The sequence below is a fragment of the Ammodytes marinus genome, assembly GCF_949987685.1.
Source record: "Ammodytes marinus genome assembly, chromosome: 16".
Taxonomy (NCBI): Eukaryota; Metazoa; Chordata; class Actinopteri; order Uranoscopiformes; family Ammodytidae; genus Ammodytes; species Ammodytes marinus.
The window spans coordinates 14,659,500-14,675,934 of record NC_137220.1 but is presented as its reverse complement, the minus strand read 5'-3'; the positions used below and the strand labels follow the sequence as shown (position 1 = coordinate 14,675,934).

The window sequence follows — 16,435 nt, the reverse complement described above, 5'->3', positions numbered from 1 at the left end:
GAAATCATGGTTCCTAGCAGCCCGCCCCGCACCATTCTTTTGCTCATGGGGACTCAGGTAAGCACGGCTTTCAAGCTCAAGCCAGCTTTACTCTGCTCATGGAAAAACACCATACTAATAACCACTGTATCTCAACGAAAATATCCCTTTTATGTGAATTTACTGTTTCTTGTCATTTTCAAGTTGCTTCAGTCGGGTAACGGTAAAGTTCTGACCGGATGCCATCACGTCTCCACTAGCTCTGTTTACTAATTTGACTGTTGCTGCTCCACTTCAAAACGATCAACCAAAAATTGATAGTTTTGGTTCAGAGTATTGTATATGGTGAGATAATGGCTGTTAAAGATGGTAGTGTAAAATATACAGAAACAAACAGACATGGTTCAATAAAATAGACTTTATCCCTTATTCGTAAATGTTCACTTCTAATGTAATTCTAGTGCTGCAGTTCCTCACTGTGACCACCGGAGGGCAGTGAACGTTCATGATTCTAAAAACACATGTGACATTTCAACTCTAGCATCACTGTTAGAACCTCTTTATATGTCCATGGTTAGAACAAATAAATTAATGATACAATTAATTAAACAACAAAAGACACAGTCATGTTTATAATATTCTGTCCACCACCAAGTGTGGAACGAACTGTACAGAGACAGTATTCATTGCAAGTCTGATGAGTGGAATACAAGCAGAGGCCATTTAAAAAAAACATGTAGCCTAATTCATTAAAGTAGCTATGAGGAACTTTGAAATATTTCTGAAACAGTTTAATTTTTTCCTCTGATCATCATAAATGACATGTAACAGCAAACCAGACCATCAGTGCAAGAATGCTATTTGTATGTCGTTTTTCTTAATGCCTTTGTCATATACGCTCAGCCAGGAACAACAGCTGGCTTAGTAAAACACACCGGGGTTGTAAGAATGAACACAAACGGAAAGTTCCTCAGGGCACCTTTAGGTTCTAACAGCAGACCTCTTTCATAAGATCTTAGTCGGTTATTTGAATCATGTGCTTTTATAGAATTCATTACAAACCTGTGAATAACTTTCCATAAAATTAGCAATTTGAAAAATGTGCTTTTAAATATATTGTTTAAATATTGTATATTGTAGGGGAGAGTGGCCTAAGTTGTGCATTTTGGAAGTTGTGCCACCCCTTGTTTCTAGAAAACCGTGGAAGAAATTGGAAATGTGACTACATATTTAAGAAGAGCCATCCATTTGACTCATCCTGTAAAGAAGGGAGACGCAAGGAATAAGATATAAGCACATTTAAGCTCAAAAAACTGTGTTTTGCCTTTCAAAGTAAAATTTCCATGATCAAGGTTTTTTGATTATTGTGTCTGAACAATTATAGACACGTTTGAAAACATTTGACACGTTTTAGTGCTTTGGTATGCTACACTTTGAGTCCATATAGTTAGCACAATGTCAGCCCTAAATTGCTGCATCATGCCTATTATCCAAAATTCTGGGGATGGGGTGATTTGTGCCAAAGGGCCTAGGTGAGTTATAAGTAAGTAAGTAAGTAAAATGTATTTATAAAAGCACATTTGTGACAGTTTGTCCTGTCCAAAGTGCTGTACATAGTGCATTCAGTAGATAAACAATGAAGGTAAAATAACAATAACCAAAATAAAAGACGTAAAGCCCATACATCCACATAAACACAGATAGTAGTGCAGAGGTAAGATAGTTAATGGGGAGGAAACACCAGGGTGTACATATGGGTTTTGAGCCTTGATTTAAAGGCAGAAATGTAGGGGGAATCACATTTGTCAGGTGGCAGTTGGTTCCACAAGCACGGAGCAACTAGTGCAAAGTACATTTCTGAGAGTTGTGCCAGTGGCATGGCTGTATACGCTGGTCACCAACAGAAAGTGATTGTCTACAGTAGCTCAGAAGAGAGTGACATCTCAATTCCACTTAACGTCACCACTGATGAGAGTTCAGATGGCCAGAAAGATGATGATGGTGACTTTGTCATTGTGAGCTTTGCAGGCAAAACCACCTAGATCTGCTAGGCCTTGTTTAAGAAAATTGTCCTTCAATCTTTGTCAACTATTTACTTTAAATACACCTTAAATAAGTGATTGTCTAATGGATTTGTCTTGCATTACAGTTTATGAGATATATATCAATGGCACAATTCACCCCATGGTATTCTCTCCAACCGCACAACTTACACCACACCGGGGGCAAGTTGTGCAACAAGACAACTTTTTTTCCGAAAGCTATATTTCTTCTACAGTTTATGCCAGATCCAAAGTTTTTATTGCCAGGGATGCACAACACCCTGAAATATATGTACATATTTGAGTTGGAGACTTTACTGTCAAGGCCTTACTTTAAAGTCACTTTGAGTGAAAAGTTGCACAACTTAGGCCACTCTCCCCTATATGTGTATTGTTTTGCTTCTGTGTTTTTTTTGTGGCCGCTTATTTATTCAATTAGTGTAAGCTGAAAATGAATTATACAATTAAATGGAAATAGCCCGTATGATCTTCTCTAATAATATATTTTCAGGAAATCATCCCTTTAATCTCCTTGATTGTTTGTGAATCAGCCCTGATCTCACTGCAGTATTTAAACTTGAAGTCAAATCTGAAGTAAGCAAGATTTTAGGATGACACTCAGCATCTGTTGTCTCTTTAACAAAAGATCATGCTTTTGGCCGCCATTTGCATTTGCTTGGATTTGTAAGTTATTTACATGGAGCCAAGCTGCTGTACCATGTTACAGTTTTACAAGACAAATTGTCATGACACGTGGAACATGCTCTTTATCTCTCTCTGTCTCTCTCTCTCTCTTTGTCTCTCTCCTTTCTCTCTCTCTCTCTGTCTCTCTCTGTCTCCTTGTCGTTTCTCTTTGTCGCCATACTAAGTTAGTGTCATAAGATCGGTGCATGTGAATTCCTATTATTGTTTAGTCAAGGCAGAAGACATTTACAACCGCCTGAAAATGTTGACTTTCTTAGCAAAGGAGCGGTGAAAATACTTTTCGATCCTATATTACGAAACTTAACTTAAAATAATTACTTTGTGAAAGAAGTCAATAATAATACAATTAAAGCATATTTATCATGGTTATGCATGACCGTTGACAGACACTTTTCAATAACACATCCAGACATCCCATAAAATAAAACACATTCTGGACTGTAGTTTTAAAGGTATACATCACATAGGTACTTTTCCTATAGGGTCTATATGAACAATATGTACATGTTTAACTTTATAAAGCTCAATAGTTTTAGTTTCTGTTGAAACTTGAACTATTTGCTGTATGTTGTTCTTAATACTTTTTTAGTACCTGTTAATATATATATTTCCGGGGCTGATCCTCTTACTACTAAACAGATGGGGAATGTTCAGTCACATTGCAGCCTGCCATTCTTAGCTCTGTTCCCTCTTCCTGCTTGAGGTGAGCTGTCTTACACTTAAGCTCTATCATTACAAGAAAGAGAATTTGCATTGCTTTTTGCATTGGTGTCAAACCTTGTGAAAACAGTTTTTGGATGCTGTGCAAATTTCCAAAATCTACTTAGACACAGCTTAAACGGCAGAGATAGATGTTTTTTGCGGTCTGGGAGCTGTCACAATGAACTGCTGTGCCTTCTCACTTCTCCTGGGTGAGTACATTCATTTTTCATAAAGCTAATAATGTGGAACAATGTATTAATTGAACTAAATTACACTTAAAAATATCTTAGAGTAACCCTGCTTAGGCTGCACAATTATTTTAATATCGAGTGACGGACAATAGTGATACTCTAAATACATTGTCTTACATAGATATTTATATACCTTCTAATTGACGACAATGTTAGAAACATTTGGTTTTGCACAGTTTTGAAAAAAAATACTGTACATGTTTATATTTTGATGCTCAAAATGTTGTTATAATGCACATTATGTTGTTATAAATGCTGTTGTAATGTAGGCTTTTTACATACCTTTGAGCCTTCATGTGTCTTGTTTATTTATTGTAAGCAATATCATCAGCACCCATTCAGCATTAAGTTAATTTCTGTGATAGTCTCACCAGTATTATCTCCAAATCCTTTTTAAATGATTTGAAAATATTTAAAGAAAGTAGTGAAATGTTGTTGCTATGCATAAAGGGTACCTTTTTTTAAACAAATGACATACTGTATATATTTTTATAGACAATAACTCTTCTGGGTCTTTGTCCTTTACAGGTTCTCTCTTCATTCCCGGCCACTGTGTTTTCCCTGCCGGTATGGATGACGTTGACTTGAACACATCATTTAGATTGTGGTTATAAGTGAAATAACAGTCATTTGGTGTTCATTGATATTCACAATTCATTTTGTTGGTCCATGCAGGTTCTTGTGATGGTTACACAAACTTAACGCAACCATGGCGCAACTATTTATTTACATCCACTACCTATCCCGGCTTCCCACAAAACGACATACACCTTGTTGGGAATTGGTGGCGCTTCACAGGGATTGGCGGAGACAGAGTCGTTAGATCCTGCTATGGGCCCAATCATGCCGGTGCTAACTACCACTTGTATTATGTATCTTCATATCCAACAGCTGAATCCGTAACTCCATATGTAGGAGGTGCACATGGATTTACGGATTGGGGACAGTGCAATGATTATGCTATTAGCGTGAGTGTGGTCCTCTGTCCTGGAGGATTCTACATATACAAACCAGCATCTCACCCACGTCCCAACACGGTTTATGCAACCTGTAAGTAATGATTATTCACTGTCATCTTTTGCTTTATTTTCTCAAATGATGTACGGCATACTGCAGTGAATGTAGTGTGTGTGTGTGTGTGTGTGTGTGTGTGTCCATGTACATGTGTCTTTGTATCCGTTTAGATCATTATGACTGTCAGGCAGACTCCTGTGGACCACTTGCTGAGTGTTCTGGAACCGGAGGGTGTGTTTGTATCTCTGGGTATGAACTCCCACCAACCCACTTCCCCATTTCAGACTCATACGGGTGTGTTGGTAAGTATGTTTATTTAAACTGAACTGTAGTCAGTGCTGATACTGTATATGTTACAACAGCTATTTTAAAGCACACGAGAATTTACTACAGTGTATCATCTCTCTTCTTTTGCTTTCATGTATCTCTTTACAGATATTGATGAGTGTCAGGCGACTGCAGACAATTGTGGCCCCTACTCAGATTGTTTTAACACCATTGGGGCATTCAACTGTACCTGTCAGGATGGATTCGATGCAACAAATCCAGAATTACCGCCTGACGGGTCCAACAAATGCCAAGGTAGCATTTAAAAAAAAATGTCACCCTTCACACTGCCAATCTTGTATTGCAATGCTATTATTGTGTTTAGGCTAACAGACATGTTAAGACTCCAGATGATTTTTTTTCTGCTCCTTTATAGATATTAATGAATGTGATGAAAAGGTGTGCGGTGCCGATGGGAGCTGCTCCAACAGCGCAGGAAGTTACAAGTGTGAATGCCATACAGGCTACCAACTGTTACCAGACCAAACTCCTGAATGCCAAGGTCTGCTCACAGTTATGTTACACATCAGCATATCAAGTCAACACTAGGTTTTATTGCATGGTCTCTAAGCTATTACCAAATTAAATGTTTTATTTGCCAGAAATATTTTACTCATCAGCAAAAAAAAATTGATTTTTAAATCATTTTTCTACTGAAGAAAATACAAACTATTGTATTGCACTGACCATTACTGGCATTCACATCAATACAACTATAAGGTAACTGAAGTTCAAATATGTATCCTTTAGATCTTACACAACATTGTGTCAGCTGGACACAAGTGGCTTATAAACCCAGTCCCTGTAAAAAAAAAAAGATTGACCACTGATTCAATGTGTTCTTCACCACACACTCCAGTGAATGACTTGAACTGAGTTTTACAATGCACCTGAAGTTAAATCATTCGAGTATGAGGTTTTAATTCAAACTCACGCTTCAGTGCTTTTGTTTTGTGGTAAAATGACCTTTTACACATTGGATTTTGTATACAGTATATGTCAGGCCAAGTGTGTGTTACTCGTACTGCAGATATCGATGAGTGTTTCAACTCCACCGTCTGCGGCCCTGACTCGGATTGCACCAACACACCTGGAGCTCACACCTGTGCATGTCAAGTCGGCTACGCGCCCACTGAACCAGACCAGGAACCCAGCGAGACCAACATTTGTATCGGTATTGGAATGTTTAGTTTTTTAAGATGCAAGGTGTTTTCTAGTATCTAGAAGTAGATGGGAAGCTGCAGTTCTATTGCAACTTGCAAGAGAGGTCATACACAAAGCTATCTGGTGTTTAGCTTCAGTGCCAACTTTAATCTTCCAAACTCTACCTGTAACTGTTTTACCTAACTATATTGTACTTTCACACGTCATATTCATTGCAGCCATTATACATAACTTGTTTTAATTTTCGAATTGGCTGTTTAGTAATCGTAATGTTTCCCTTTGTTGTTGTTTTTAATTTGCATGTTTGTTTTTTCTACTTTACATAGTTTTGTTTTTGGCTGGACGTCATTGGACATGAGGGTCAGCCGTCATTTATCTCTTGGGTATAAATAAAAGTTGAATAAAATTACTCATTAATGTATTATGTATATATGTGCTTGGCAGATGTTGATGAGTGTGTCAAAGATGCTACCGTATGCGGCCCCGATGCCAACTGCACAAACTCAATCGGATCTTACATCTGCACCTGTTTCTCTGGTTTTCGGCTGGACAACGCAGGGGTGATAGCCAGTGTTGCTAACCCATGCACAGGTATGAGCCCCTGTTCACTAATAATGTGAGTTTACTCAAATACATCTCACTTTTACGTGCTTTGACTGTGTGCTTTCTCTCTCTATCTACAGATATAGACGAGTGCAGTGAGACACTTGGTATTTGTGGCAAACAAACGGTTTGCACTAATGTACCAGGGACCTTCCATTGTTCTTGTCCAGATGGATTTTTCCCTACCACTGGAATCCTGTGGACGTTGGGGGTCTCATTTTGTCAAAGTGAGCTGAGGATGCATTTGGACACAGTCTATACAATACAGTACACTGCCATATCCTTGTGTTCTAAATTATATATATATATTTTTTTTTGTCATTTTTCTCCTCACAACCGACTCAGATCTTCAGCAGATTTTAGATGAGATACCAGTACCAGAGGTAAATATAACCAGCCAAGTGACACCGTCAAGGAAAAAACATATTTATAAGAGCCAACCAATTTTGCAAACACTACGACATGAGTAAGATAATATCCACAATATGGCTAGAATGTAGCAACAAGTGGCAGTCTTGCAGGTGTCTTTGTGTCATTTTGTGGACAGATCCCAGTTACCCGTGGGAGAAGTTAGTTTCCCTTTCAAATGACCCATGCCTCAGTCAAATCGACTTCTTGTCAATAGTGGCACTGTTGAGTTGATTTTATATGGGTAAACAGCTAGCAACATTCACCACTCACGTACACACTAAAGCACCACACTCAAAATTAGGGGTGGGAAAAATAATCGATTCTTCGATGCATCGCGATTCTCTCTAGACCAATTCCGTCTCGATTCAGGTGCAAATATATTCCCACCCCAATCAAAACCCATCAAAATGTATGTGGGCAGAGGTGACGATGTTACAGTTTTTAAAATGTTTCATGATGGACAAATTATCATACAATTTCGCCAACTACATTATATCAAAGTTTAAACAACATACGCTGCACACTTCATTCCAGCTTTAAACTTTGAAAATTGAAGTCACGTTTGTGTGTTTGTCGCAGGGACAGACAAAAGAGAGAGCTTTCCTTGGCAGCATGGACCAACAACTGAAAGACAATGCAGGCCTCATCTTACCAGAACCAGTGAGTAGAGAACAGCAAGATCAACCAGTTAAAAGTGGAGTCAGCAATTCTTGAGAACTTTTGTAGTAAGAATCACTTTTTGTCAAAGTCTGTGAATATCTCCTCACGGTCTGCTACCTGTCTGTAGTGTGTGTGCACTGAAAGAAATTCACTGATTTTGACAAAAAATTTATTTTGACAACAAACATTCCCCAGAATGATTAGCTGATTTCCACCTTGAAGCTCATTTTCTTAAAGTGTGCAGAGCTAATTTTGCATTAACTGTAAATGAATTCAACCATTACATAATTATTTGCCTCTCCTCTTTTTTCCTTGTGCCTTCTCTGCAGACGGTGGCCAACAGCTTCTCAGCATCTATGGTATCACTGTGGTCTTTTCGGGGGGTTTAGGCTTTAATACAACTTAGTGTGTCATCAGTTATTGAAGTACTGTTATATATATATATATATATATATATATATATATATATATATATATATATATATATATATATATATATATATATATATATATATATATATATATATATATATATATATATACATTCTTACAGGAAGTGTCAGGTGTTGGAAAACATTCCAGGTCAGTCAGGGTGGGTAGTGAAGGAGACGGGGCGACCGGCAGTGTGATCCTGGGCATCTCAGACCGTTTAGTGGCTGCAATGGTGCAACCAGGTCAGAACCACACCAAGAAACATTTGCAAAGTTCAGTAGTGGGTAAGAAACATTGATCTTGGTTAATTGTACAAATTTACTTTGTGAGGTGGATAAAATAACAAGCTGTTCCATTGGGTGTCCCGTGTGTTAGATTTAAGTCTTGAAACGTTCGGGCCTGGAAGCGACAACGCAGAGAGCTCCACTCTCTCAGCCAAAGGAAACACCATGGAGATCAACCTGGAAGGTCTGGCCCAGAATAACAATGGTGAGAAAAAGGTCATGATGAAAAAAAATTATACTATACTAGCAAAAAAACTGAAAGGTACAGCTGATTGTGTGGAGATTTATTAACTGATTTTGACAAAAAGTGACGTTGACAAAAAGCTTTCTCCAGAATTGCTGACTCAGATAGGTGGCTATAATATAATATAATATATATGATGTGAAATGGGGTATGGCAACTCTAGTGTGGTATAGTTTCAAAGTGCCGATGGCCTGAACTGTGTGGACACTTTCCCAGGTTCTGCAGCAGCTGGCTTCTTGACATTGACTGGGATGGATAGTCTCCTCAGTCATCAATACTTTCAATCAGAAAACGTGACAGAGATGTACTCGGATGTCATCACTGCAGTCTTGCCCTCCATGAACAACACCAACCTCACAGAGCCTGTTAACTTCACCATCCATCACAAGAAGGTGCAGCTCAATCTATGCATCTGTCTACATTTCGAAATAAATATTTTCCAAGTTAAAACACGTCTTTCTTTCTTTTAACCTATCCATAACTCTGCGTTTTTTCTGGTTTGATCAGACATTACCTGAATCTGGTTTTGTGACCTGTGTCTACTGGGAGGACAAAACAGAGAAGACAGGAACAGGAGAAGGGGGTGTAACAGGTGGCGTAGAAGAGACCCAACCCATGCATTGGTCGGTTGACGGCTGTGTGGTTGCATACAGCGATGAAAACTACACTGTGTGCAGTTGCTCTCATCTGTCCACGTTTGCCCTCATCATGCAGATTGGGGAGGTATAATAGATTGTGTGAATGTCAGGGGTGTAACAATACACGTATTCGTACCGAGCCGTCACAGTACAGGCACTTACAGGTTGTTCCAGAGGTGAACCGCAATCCGTAATTACGACGTGAACCGCGTTAGTATGGCGTAAATATGCATAATGTACAGGCTTGTTTTGATTGCAGTGCAGAACTTGTCCTTTTATTTGAGAAGGACTTCCTTTGGATAACTTGGTTGTTTGCAGCAGTATTTCTTTTTTCATACTGAAAAAAACCCTATTATCTTGAATTGTAGTTAATGCTGCACTATTTGAGAAGAATTGTATTTATTGGAGAACTTGCAGTATTCTTTATAGCTATAGTTAAAAATATATATATTTTATACATTTATTTGTGAGTTTCATTTAATTCGAAACAATTGCTGAATCTCTGACAGCTAAGACATGTTTAACTGTCATTGTTTAACTAATTAAACTCATGTCCCTTATTACAAACAAACAGTTTTTTGCATTTTTCCTCTGAACCGAACTGAACCCGAACAGTGACTTCAAAACCGAGATACGTAACGAACCGTGACTTTTGTGTACCGTTACACCCCGAGTGGATGGGAATTTGCTTAAACAGATGCCATCAACCCCCAAAGTCAGGTTGATCAGAGTATGTGTTAACCTGTGTGTTTTGTCTTTTTCAGCCTCCACCAGAAAACACATTTTTAGATTGGCTTAACCGAATGTGTGTGATTGTGGGACTCTTCTTCTTCGCGTTGGCCATCCTCACTTTCCTCCTGTGTACCTGGAACCCCAAGATCAACAACACGGCCCGTCTTCACCTCTGCCTCAACCTCTCCCTGTCCCATCTACTGCTGCTGTTTAATGACCGATATCTTGAAGACGAGGTACAGTATAAGACTAAGATGTGGACTGTTGTTTTATTCTTTCAAATCGACTTAAAGCTATAGTGTGTAACTTCTGTCACCCCCATGAGGAATTATGAGTAATTACAACAACACCTTGTGTGCTTGCGCATGGATTATAATGCATACCTTCTGCTGTGCATCAATTTTTTTTTACTTAGCAGTAGAATCAACAATTGAAACATTTATTTGGGGCCCTTCTCACTGGCGCTTCTTTTTCTGACTTCCCGCGCCATTGTCGGTGGGGTTGACACCATGAAGAAAAGTTACGCACTATAACTTTAAAGGGATCTCACAACCATGTATTTGGTGTAACCCTGCTGAACATACAGTAACTATTCCTTATTGAGTGTGTTTCCAGAAGGGTTTTTTTCATTGTTTTCAAGGAAACTCTTATGTGTCTCCACAGATGGCCTGCACTGCCTTGGCCGGGCTTCTCCACTTCTTAGTCATTGCAAGTTTTGTGTGGATGCAGCTGGAGGCGCTGCAGCTCTACCTGTTGGTCCGAAGGCTCTCCAAGGTTCAGGTCATCCAGAGAGACGGCCTCCCCAGGCCAATGCTCTACCTGATTGGCTACGGAGTTCCATTTGTGATCGTGGGCGTATCTGCTCTGGTATATTCTGATGGCTACGGTGCAACTGGCGGAGTGGCGTGAGTAGGACAAACAGTAATTAGTGCACACATTCCCATTCTCCTGTATGCCCGATGTGTATCTGCATGGGAATTTGTACAAATTGTGTTTTTGTCTTATTCTGTTGTAGGTGCTGGCTATCTACGCAGCGCAACTTTAACTGGGCTTTAACAGGCCCCGTGGTCGCTATCCTTGGAGTGAGTATACTGCATATAAACGATTGCAACCCATCCGCTATAATGAAAATACAATCAGTTCAGCCTGGTATGCTCTCTAACTATAACATATCTCTTGCAGGTCCCTCAATGAATACTTATTGAATGTGGCTGAATCCAGTAAAAACTATTAATAAACAAAGATATGAAAAAAGGGGAGGGGTTAGACGATGCATAGAAAGTGTGCATTGAAAAAGTGATGCAGTGTTAGGCCAGGAAGTTTGTTCTTAACTGTCTGTGTGATAAATGTCTTAGGGGAGATTATTAATATACATTCCTCTTTTGTGTTGCCATTTGCCATCAAGTAAACAGAAAAGGGCATAAAGAGTTGCGTAATAGTTGGAGAAAGTCTGGGTAGTTAATCTACACATTGTTTGCTAATTAGCAAGCTTCTCGTTAGCGAGCACATGGGACACAATTTGTTCTTTCCCAGTCTTCGCTATTAGCCTCAACTCATATGAAAGATATTCTCTTTTCTATGAATTTCCATGTTTTTTACAAAGGCTTGTTTGTTTGTTTTTACAAGTAGAAGTTTGTAAGTTTGTGTGAAGATCTTTCAAGTTATTTTTTTCTTTTTTTAAGCCAAAATCCTGTGTTTTTTTTTCTTCATGAAGCTCAACTGGATATTGTTCTGTGCTACTCTATGGAGTCTAAGGCCCACCTTGGCCAGCATGAAAAGTGATGTTTCCCAATCCAAAGACACCAGGTATGAACTAGGAGCGTTCAATATTGTTTTAGCTTGAAAATAAAAATTCCAGTCTGGATTACATTGTAACAACAGAAGTGCTGGTTTCAGCAAAGGTTGAAGGTGACACTACATAACAATATATCATAGACTCTACATGATGTTGATTTAAATTTGATGTTGTAATTCAAATGTATATAGAGTCAAGTGTAAAATGTACTCATGCATTAAAGAGTTTCCAATGAGAGGGATGTTGGGTGATAGAAGTTGATATGGACCCATGTTATAGTTGGATTACGGTTGAAAAGGTGGTCACAGCCAGATTTAGATTTGCCCTAAAGTGAGAGTTGGGATAATTTACAGAAAGGGAACAGTCACTTTGTCACATTTGTATCAAATGAATAGAGGAAGTGACAACATTATCACAGTGCAAAAAATACTCTGCCCAGTAGTCATCCATTTTTCAACATATACTATACATGACATAAAATAATGATACACTTGTTGAATTCTCATTGTTTACAGGCTGATTGTGTTTAAGATCCTGGCCCAGTTTGTTATCCTGGGCTGTACCTGGATTCTGGGACTGTACCAGTCAAATCTCTTCTTCCGGGTCCTCTTCATAGTTCTAAACTCCCAACAGGGCACCTTCCTTTACGTCGTCCACTGCCTGCTCAATAAGGAGGTAGCCTTCAGCTTGATCAATCTCCTCATTGATACTATTGTAAAATAATGTCAATCTGCATTTGTTAAAGATATTAGCTACACTGATGTCTAACCTATCACTTTTTAATTGATATTTTGATATTTTATGTTGCGTTATGGCGATGACGTAGCATTGCTTTTCGTGTAAAGGCCTGATTTGTATTTTTATCAGTTTTTTCATTTTGTCGGTTTATTTGTATATGTTGAGCATTGACGTTTTGATTTGTACGATCCAGGTGCGAGAGGAGTACATAAGATGGCTGACGTGCTCTTGTGGAAAAGACAGAGCGGTGGTGAGTCCCAGGAAACAAATAATATAATCACGAGCAGCTCACTCCTCAATGTAGCGAGTCGCCATTTAAAATTGCAGTACTGAAACTTTACATTCATTACTAAATATCTCTTTTATATTTAGCGTGTTTTACTGTATATCAATACTGATCCTAATAATTTATTTCAGGAGAAAGATGCACATTCGATCTCTGAGGATTGGGACAAGACTGAGCAACAGACAGACAAGGGAAAAAAGAACTGAGAAGAAAAATAGGGATTAAAGCGATAGAACCGAGAAACAAATCATAGTCATCAAATTCTATACATGTTTTTTTCATACCAATTATAACTTAACAAATGCAAAAGGTGATATGTATCTCAAATTGAATGTCTACATCTTGAATGGTTCATTGTCTGTCTCAGTTGGCTGTTGCAATTGTCTGAAGACCGTAAGACAAATGTTTTAAATGATGTTTCCAACAGTTAGTACTAAGGAGTTCATTTTATGTTACTTATATCAGGTTTATTTAGTTGTGAATAATTGTATGATACAATAATTGTTGTATTAACACGATCAATTAATATTATTATGCAACATTTGAGATGTAGCTTGTGTTATTTTTGAAAGATTTGAGAAAATCTACAGTTTTTCTATAGTATATCCTTGTAACTCATTACAATAAACTATTAAACTACCAAATATCAAAAACACTTTTTTTCTTAAAAATGTTTATATTTTTAATAAGACTTGTCGGTCTTGTCACCATCTCTATATGTTACTGTATGTTAACTTGCTTGGTTGTGGCGGCTTTCACAAATGTGTTACTACTGCCCAAACCCTAAAGTCAGTCGCTGTCTAAAAAAACAAACTTTGTACAAAGTAAAAACATTCATGTCTCAGTCGTGTCTTTCTCTTTCCATTTGTATCGTATTTACATAAGAGCTGGGGCACTTTGAGGTGTGTCAAATTTTACAAGACAAATTCAAGGGACAGGCAAATCCAAGCATATTGTGGGACTTTTCCATAACTTCTTTGGAATCAAAAATCAGTTTACTCAAAAAGCTTATTTTCACAAAGATAATGCACATAATGCAATTCAATATTATTGTGGCATTATTAACATAAAAAAATAAATGTCCTTTCAGAAACACTGTACACAGCAAACAGTTCCTGATCTGACTGAAGTGATTTCTTGATTGATGTAATCTAAGGCTACCTCACGATTTGAAGGAACAAGTGAAATATTGGTAAATAATATATATGGCAGAGGTAGCCACCATGACATCATGTGACTTGTAACGTTTTCACAACCCTGTTTTTGTAAAGCCAAAATAAATAAACTATTGTGCAACCCTAGCCCCATTTTTGTTATAAAAATATGGTTTAACAAAACACTGATCAGCCCGGGAGGATAAAGTTTCAACACTGTTGATGCAAAACCTTACCGTCAAGTAGAAACAAATACACCTGGGTGATACTGTCAGAATCCCATTAACAATATTTTACACATCTTCATATCCTAAAAAATTAAATGTATAATGATTGTAACCAAAATCGAAAATATTTTACAATACAAATATCATAACATCTCACACTGCAGGTTTTATAGACATAAAAGCAACACTCGATGAAATGAACCAAACTGCAATATTCCTTAGGAACTTCAAGGCTATCTATGTGAATGACAAGTTACTTTTTCAAATGTGCCCCTGAATTCTTTTAGATTACAAAATACAGTTGGCAGCAGCACGAATAAGCAAAAATTTAATCATTCTTTTCCTCCCCACGGCAAAAATGAAAAGCATGTCTCTAGCTGAGAGGTTTGTCGAATAAAATGCTATCAGTCATATCCACTGCTTACACTTCTAAATATGATAAGTGTTGGCTAAGTCCACCATTGGTCATACAGTATCACAAATGAGAATATGCCCAAATGCATTGCTTTGGAATATTTTGTAAATGGAATGATGCATCAGAAACGCCCTTTGGATTGCATTGTTTCAGCCTAGCGTCTTAACTGTCAAAATATGTCCAGGTATGGTAAATTGGTGGGGGAAGTTAATTCAAATCCAAGGTGGAGGGAAATTAAGTTACGCCAATTTACTTGAGTTACTACAACTAGAATGTTGTTTTAAATCAATTAACTCGCACATTGCAATTTATACAACACAAAATATTTAGGTTTATCCAATCACTTCATAATGCCGATGACTTATGTATATGAATATATTTGCATTTTAATCTTGCAACCCTGCATTTAAAGCCACTACGAGTAACTTTGTCCGTTGGCGGCCCCTTTGGACAAAAGCGGTAGTATTTTTACGACGCTAGCTGTTGTAAAGCTGTTTTCTAGCGCGTGCCGGTTGTGCGAGTGTCAAATGAATAGGACGCAATAAAGTGCATGCCCGTGTGTTGAAAGTGTGAGGTGGGCACCGGACTCTTTTCGGCTCAGTGAGAGTGGTTTGTGACTCTGCATCAACTAATGCCAGTCAGTACCACACACACCTGATTGCAATGAGTTGATGCAGGTTCACTAACAACTCGCATGGAGCTGGAAGATTACGTGTCCTCACAGAAAGCGAATGAACGAGAGACGGTAGTTTGTAGGCTATGGATCACGATGAGGTACTGTGTTTATGTTGTTGTAAATAATGACTATTTCAGATGTATAATGGTCATCTGATGATGGTACGACCAGACCAAATGCAGTAATAAAAACTATATAAAAACGTCTTTCTTTGCACTGATGGTCTCGTTTGCTGTTAAAGGTATTTTATGATTATCAGAGGAAACATGAGGCTGTTATAAAAAAAAAGATATTTAAATGTTACTCGTAGTGGCTTTAAACAAGTGACGATAATAGATCCCCTGAATGGCTTTTAAGAGTGCATACTGTCTGTCTACCACAAGGGTGCAGTATTCAATCACATATAGTGACAGTGCAGTTGATGTGCTTTTTGACATAGATAACATCTAGTAAAAAAATCATGTGATAACACTATGCACATTTTTAAGACATCGCCTATAAGATAATATTGATTAAAGGTGTGAGTCCCGGTGTGTCATTCTGAACTGTACTGTTATGTACCAATTGAATGGTACGAAAGAGTCTGTGATGGTGATATTGCTTAACAATTGAAGTAATTTCATTTTTTTTGTAGCCTACGTAGTCATGTTTAGTTTTTTCCAGAGTGTTGGATAAGGGAGTTGATGAGAAGGAACAAGCTTCGAAGGAGAAGGTCATTTCATCCGGCCATTAATGCAGGCATTTGAAAAGATCCATGAAAATTCTCTACACCCTTTATAGCTGTAGCCAAATGGTTTTCTTAATCAATCCCAGGACATACTGCTGACAAAGCAATGGAGTGATCAGAGGAATAGCTATCGGCTTTAAAGCCAGTGTGACACTTCTCAGTCTTTTTCCATTATAGAAGGTAATGAGGACTCACCATTTACCCATCAGAGTCAGAGTGGAGTGACAAC

The 16,435-nt window shown here is 38.1% G+C and overlaps 1 protein-coding gene across 1 annotated transcript in view; it reads left to right on the top strand.

Moving 5' to 3' along the window:
- Positions 1 to 6: 6 nt before the first annotated feature.
- LOC307263400 (uncharacterized protein) overlaps positions 7 to 16,435 on the top strand; it is a gene marked incomplete at both ends in the record, with an annotated part of 22,014 nt that continues 5,585 nt past the window's right edge. The window contains 23 exons of the mRNA XM_080044552.1: positions 7 to 57; positions 184 to 202; positions 4,208 to 4,246; positions 4,595 to 4,729; positions 4,864 to 4,995; positions 5,129 to 5,275; positions 5,397 to 5,522; positions 6,051 to 6,194; positions 6,629 to 6,775; positions 6,868 to 7,014; positions 7,133 to 7,170; positions 7,778 to 7,858; positions 8,188 to 8,217; positions 8,412 to 8,574; positions 8,666 to 8,779; positions 9,035 to 9,210; positions 9,326 to 9,541; positions 10,221 to 10,424; positions 10,852 to 11,093; positions 11,204 to 11,270; positions 11,903 to 11,994; positions 12,499 to 12,658; positions 12,915 to 12,971. Coding sequence (XP_079900678.1) covers positions 7 to 57; positions 184 to 202; positions 4,208 to 4,246; positions 4,595 to 4,729; positions 4,864 to 4,995; positions 5,129 to 5,275; positions 5,397 to 5,522; positions 6,051 to 6,194; positions 6,629 to 6,775; positions 6,868 to 7,014; positions 7,133 to 7,170; positions 7,778 to 7,858; positions 8,188 to 8,217; positions 8,412 to 8,574; positions 8,666 to 8,779; positions 9,035 to 9,210; positions 9,326 to 9,541; positions 10,221 to 10,424; positions 10,852 to 11,093; positions 11,204 to 11,270; positions 11,903 to 11,994; positions 12,499 to 12,658; positions 12,915 to 12,971 — 2,727 coding nt within the window. The remainder of the gene's footprint in view (positions 58 to 183; positions 203 to 4,207; positions 4,247 to 4,594; positions 4,730 to 4,863; positions 4,996 to 5,128; positions 5,276 to 5,396; positions 5,523 to 6,050; positions 6,195 to 6,628; positions 6,776 to 6,867; positions 7,015 to 7,132; positions 7,171 to 7,777; positions 7,859 to 8,187; positions 8,218 to 8,411; positions 8,575 to 8,665; positions 8,780 to 9,034; positions 9,211 to 9,325; positions 9,542 to 10,220; positions 10,425 to 10,851; positions 11,094 to 11,203; positions 11,271 to 11,902; positions 11,995 to 12,498; positions 12,659 to 12,914; positions 12,972 to 16,435) is intronic.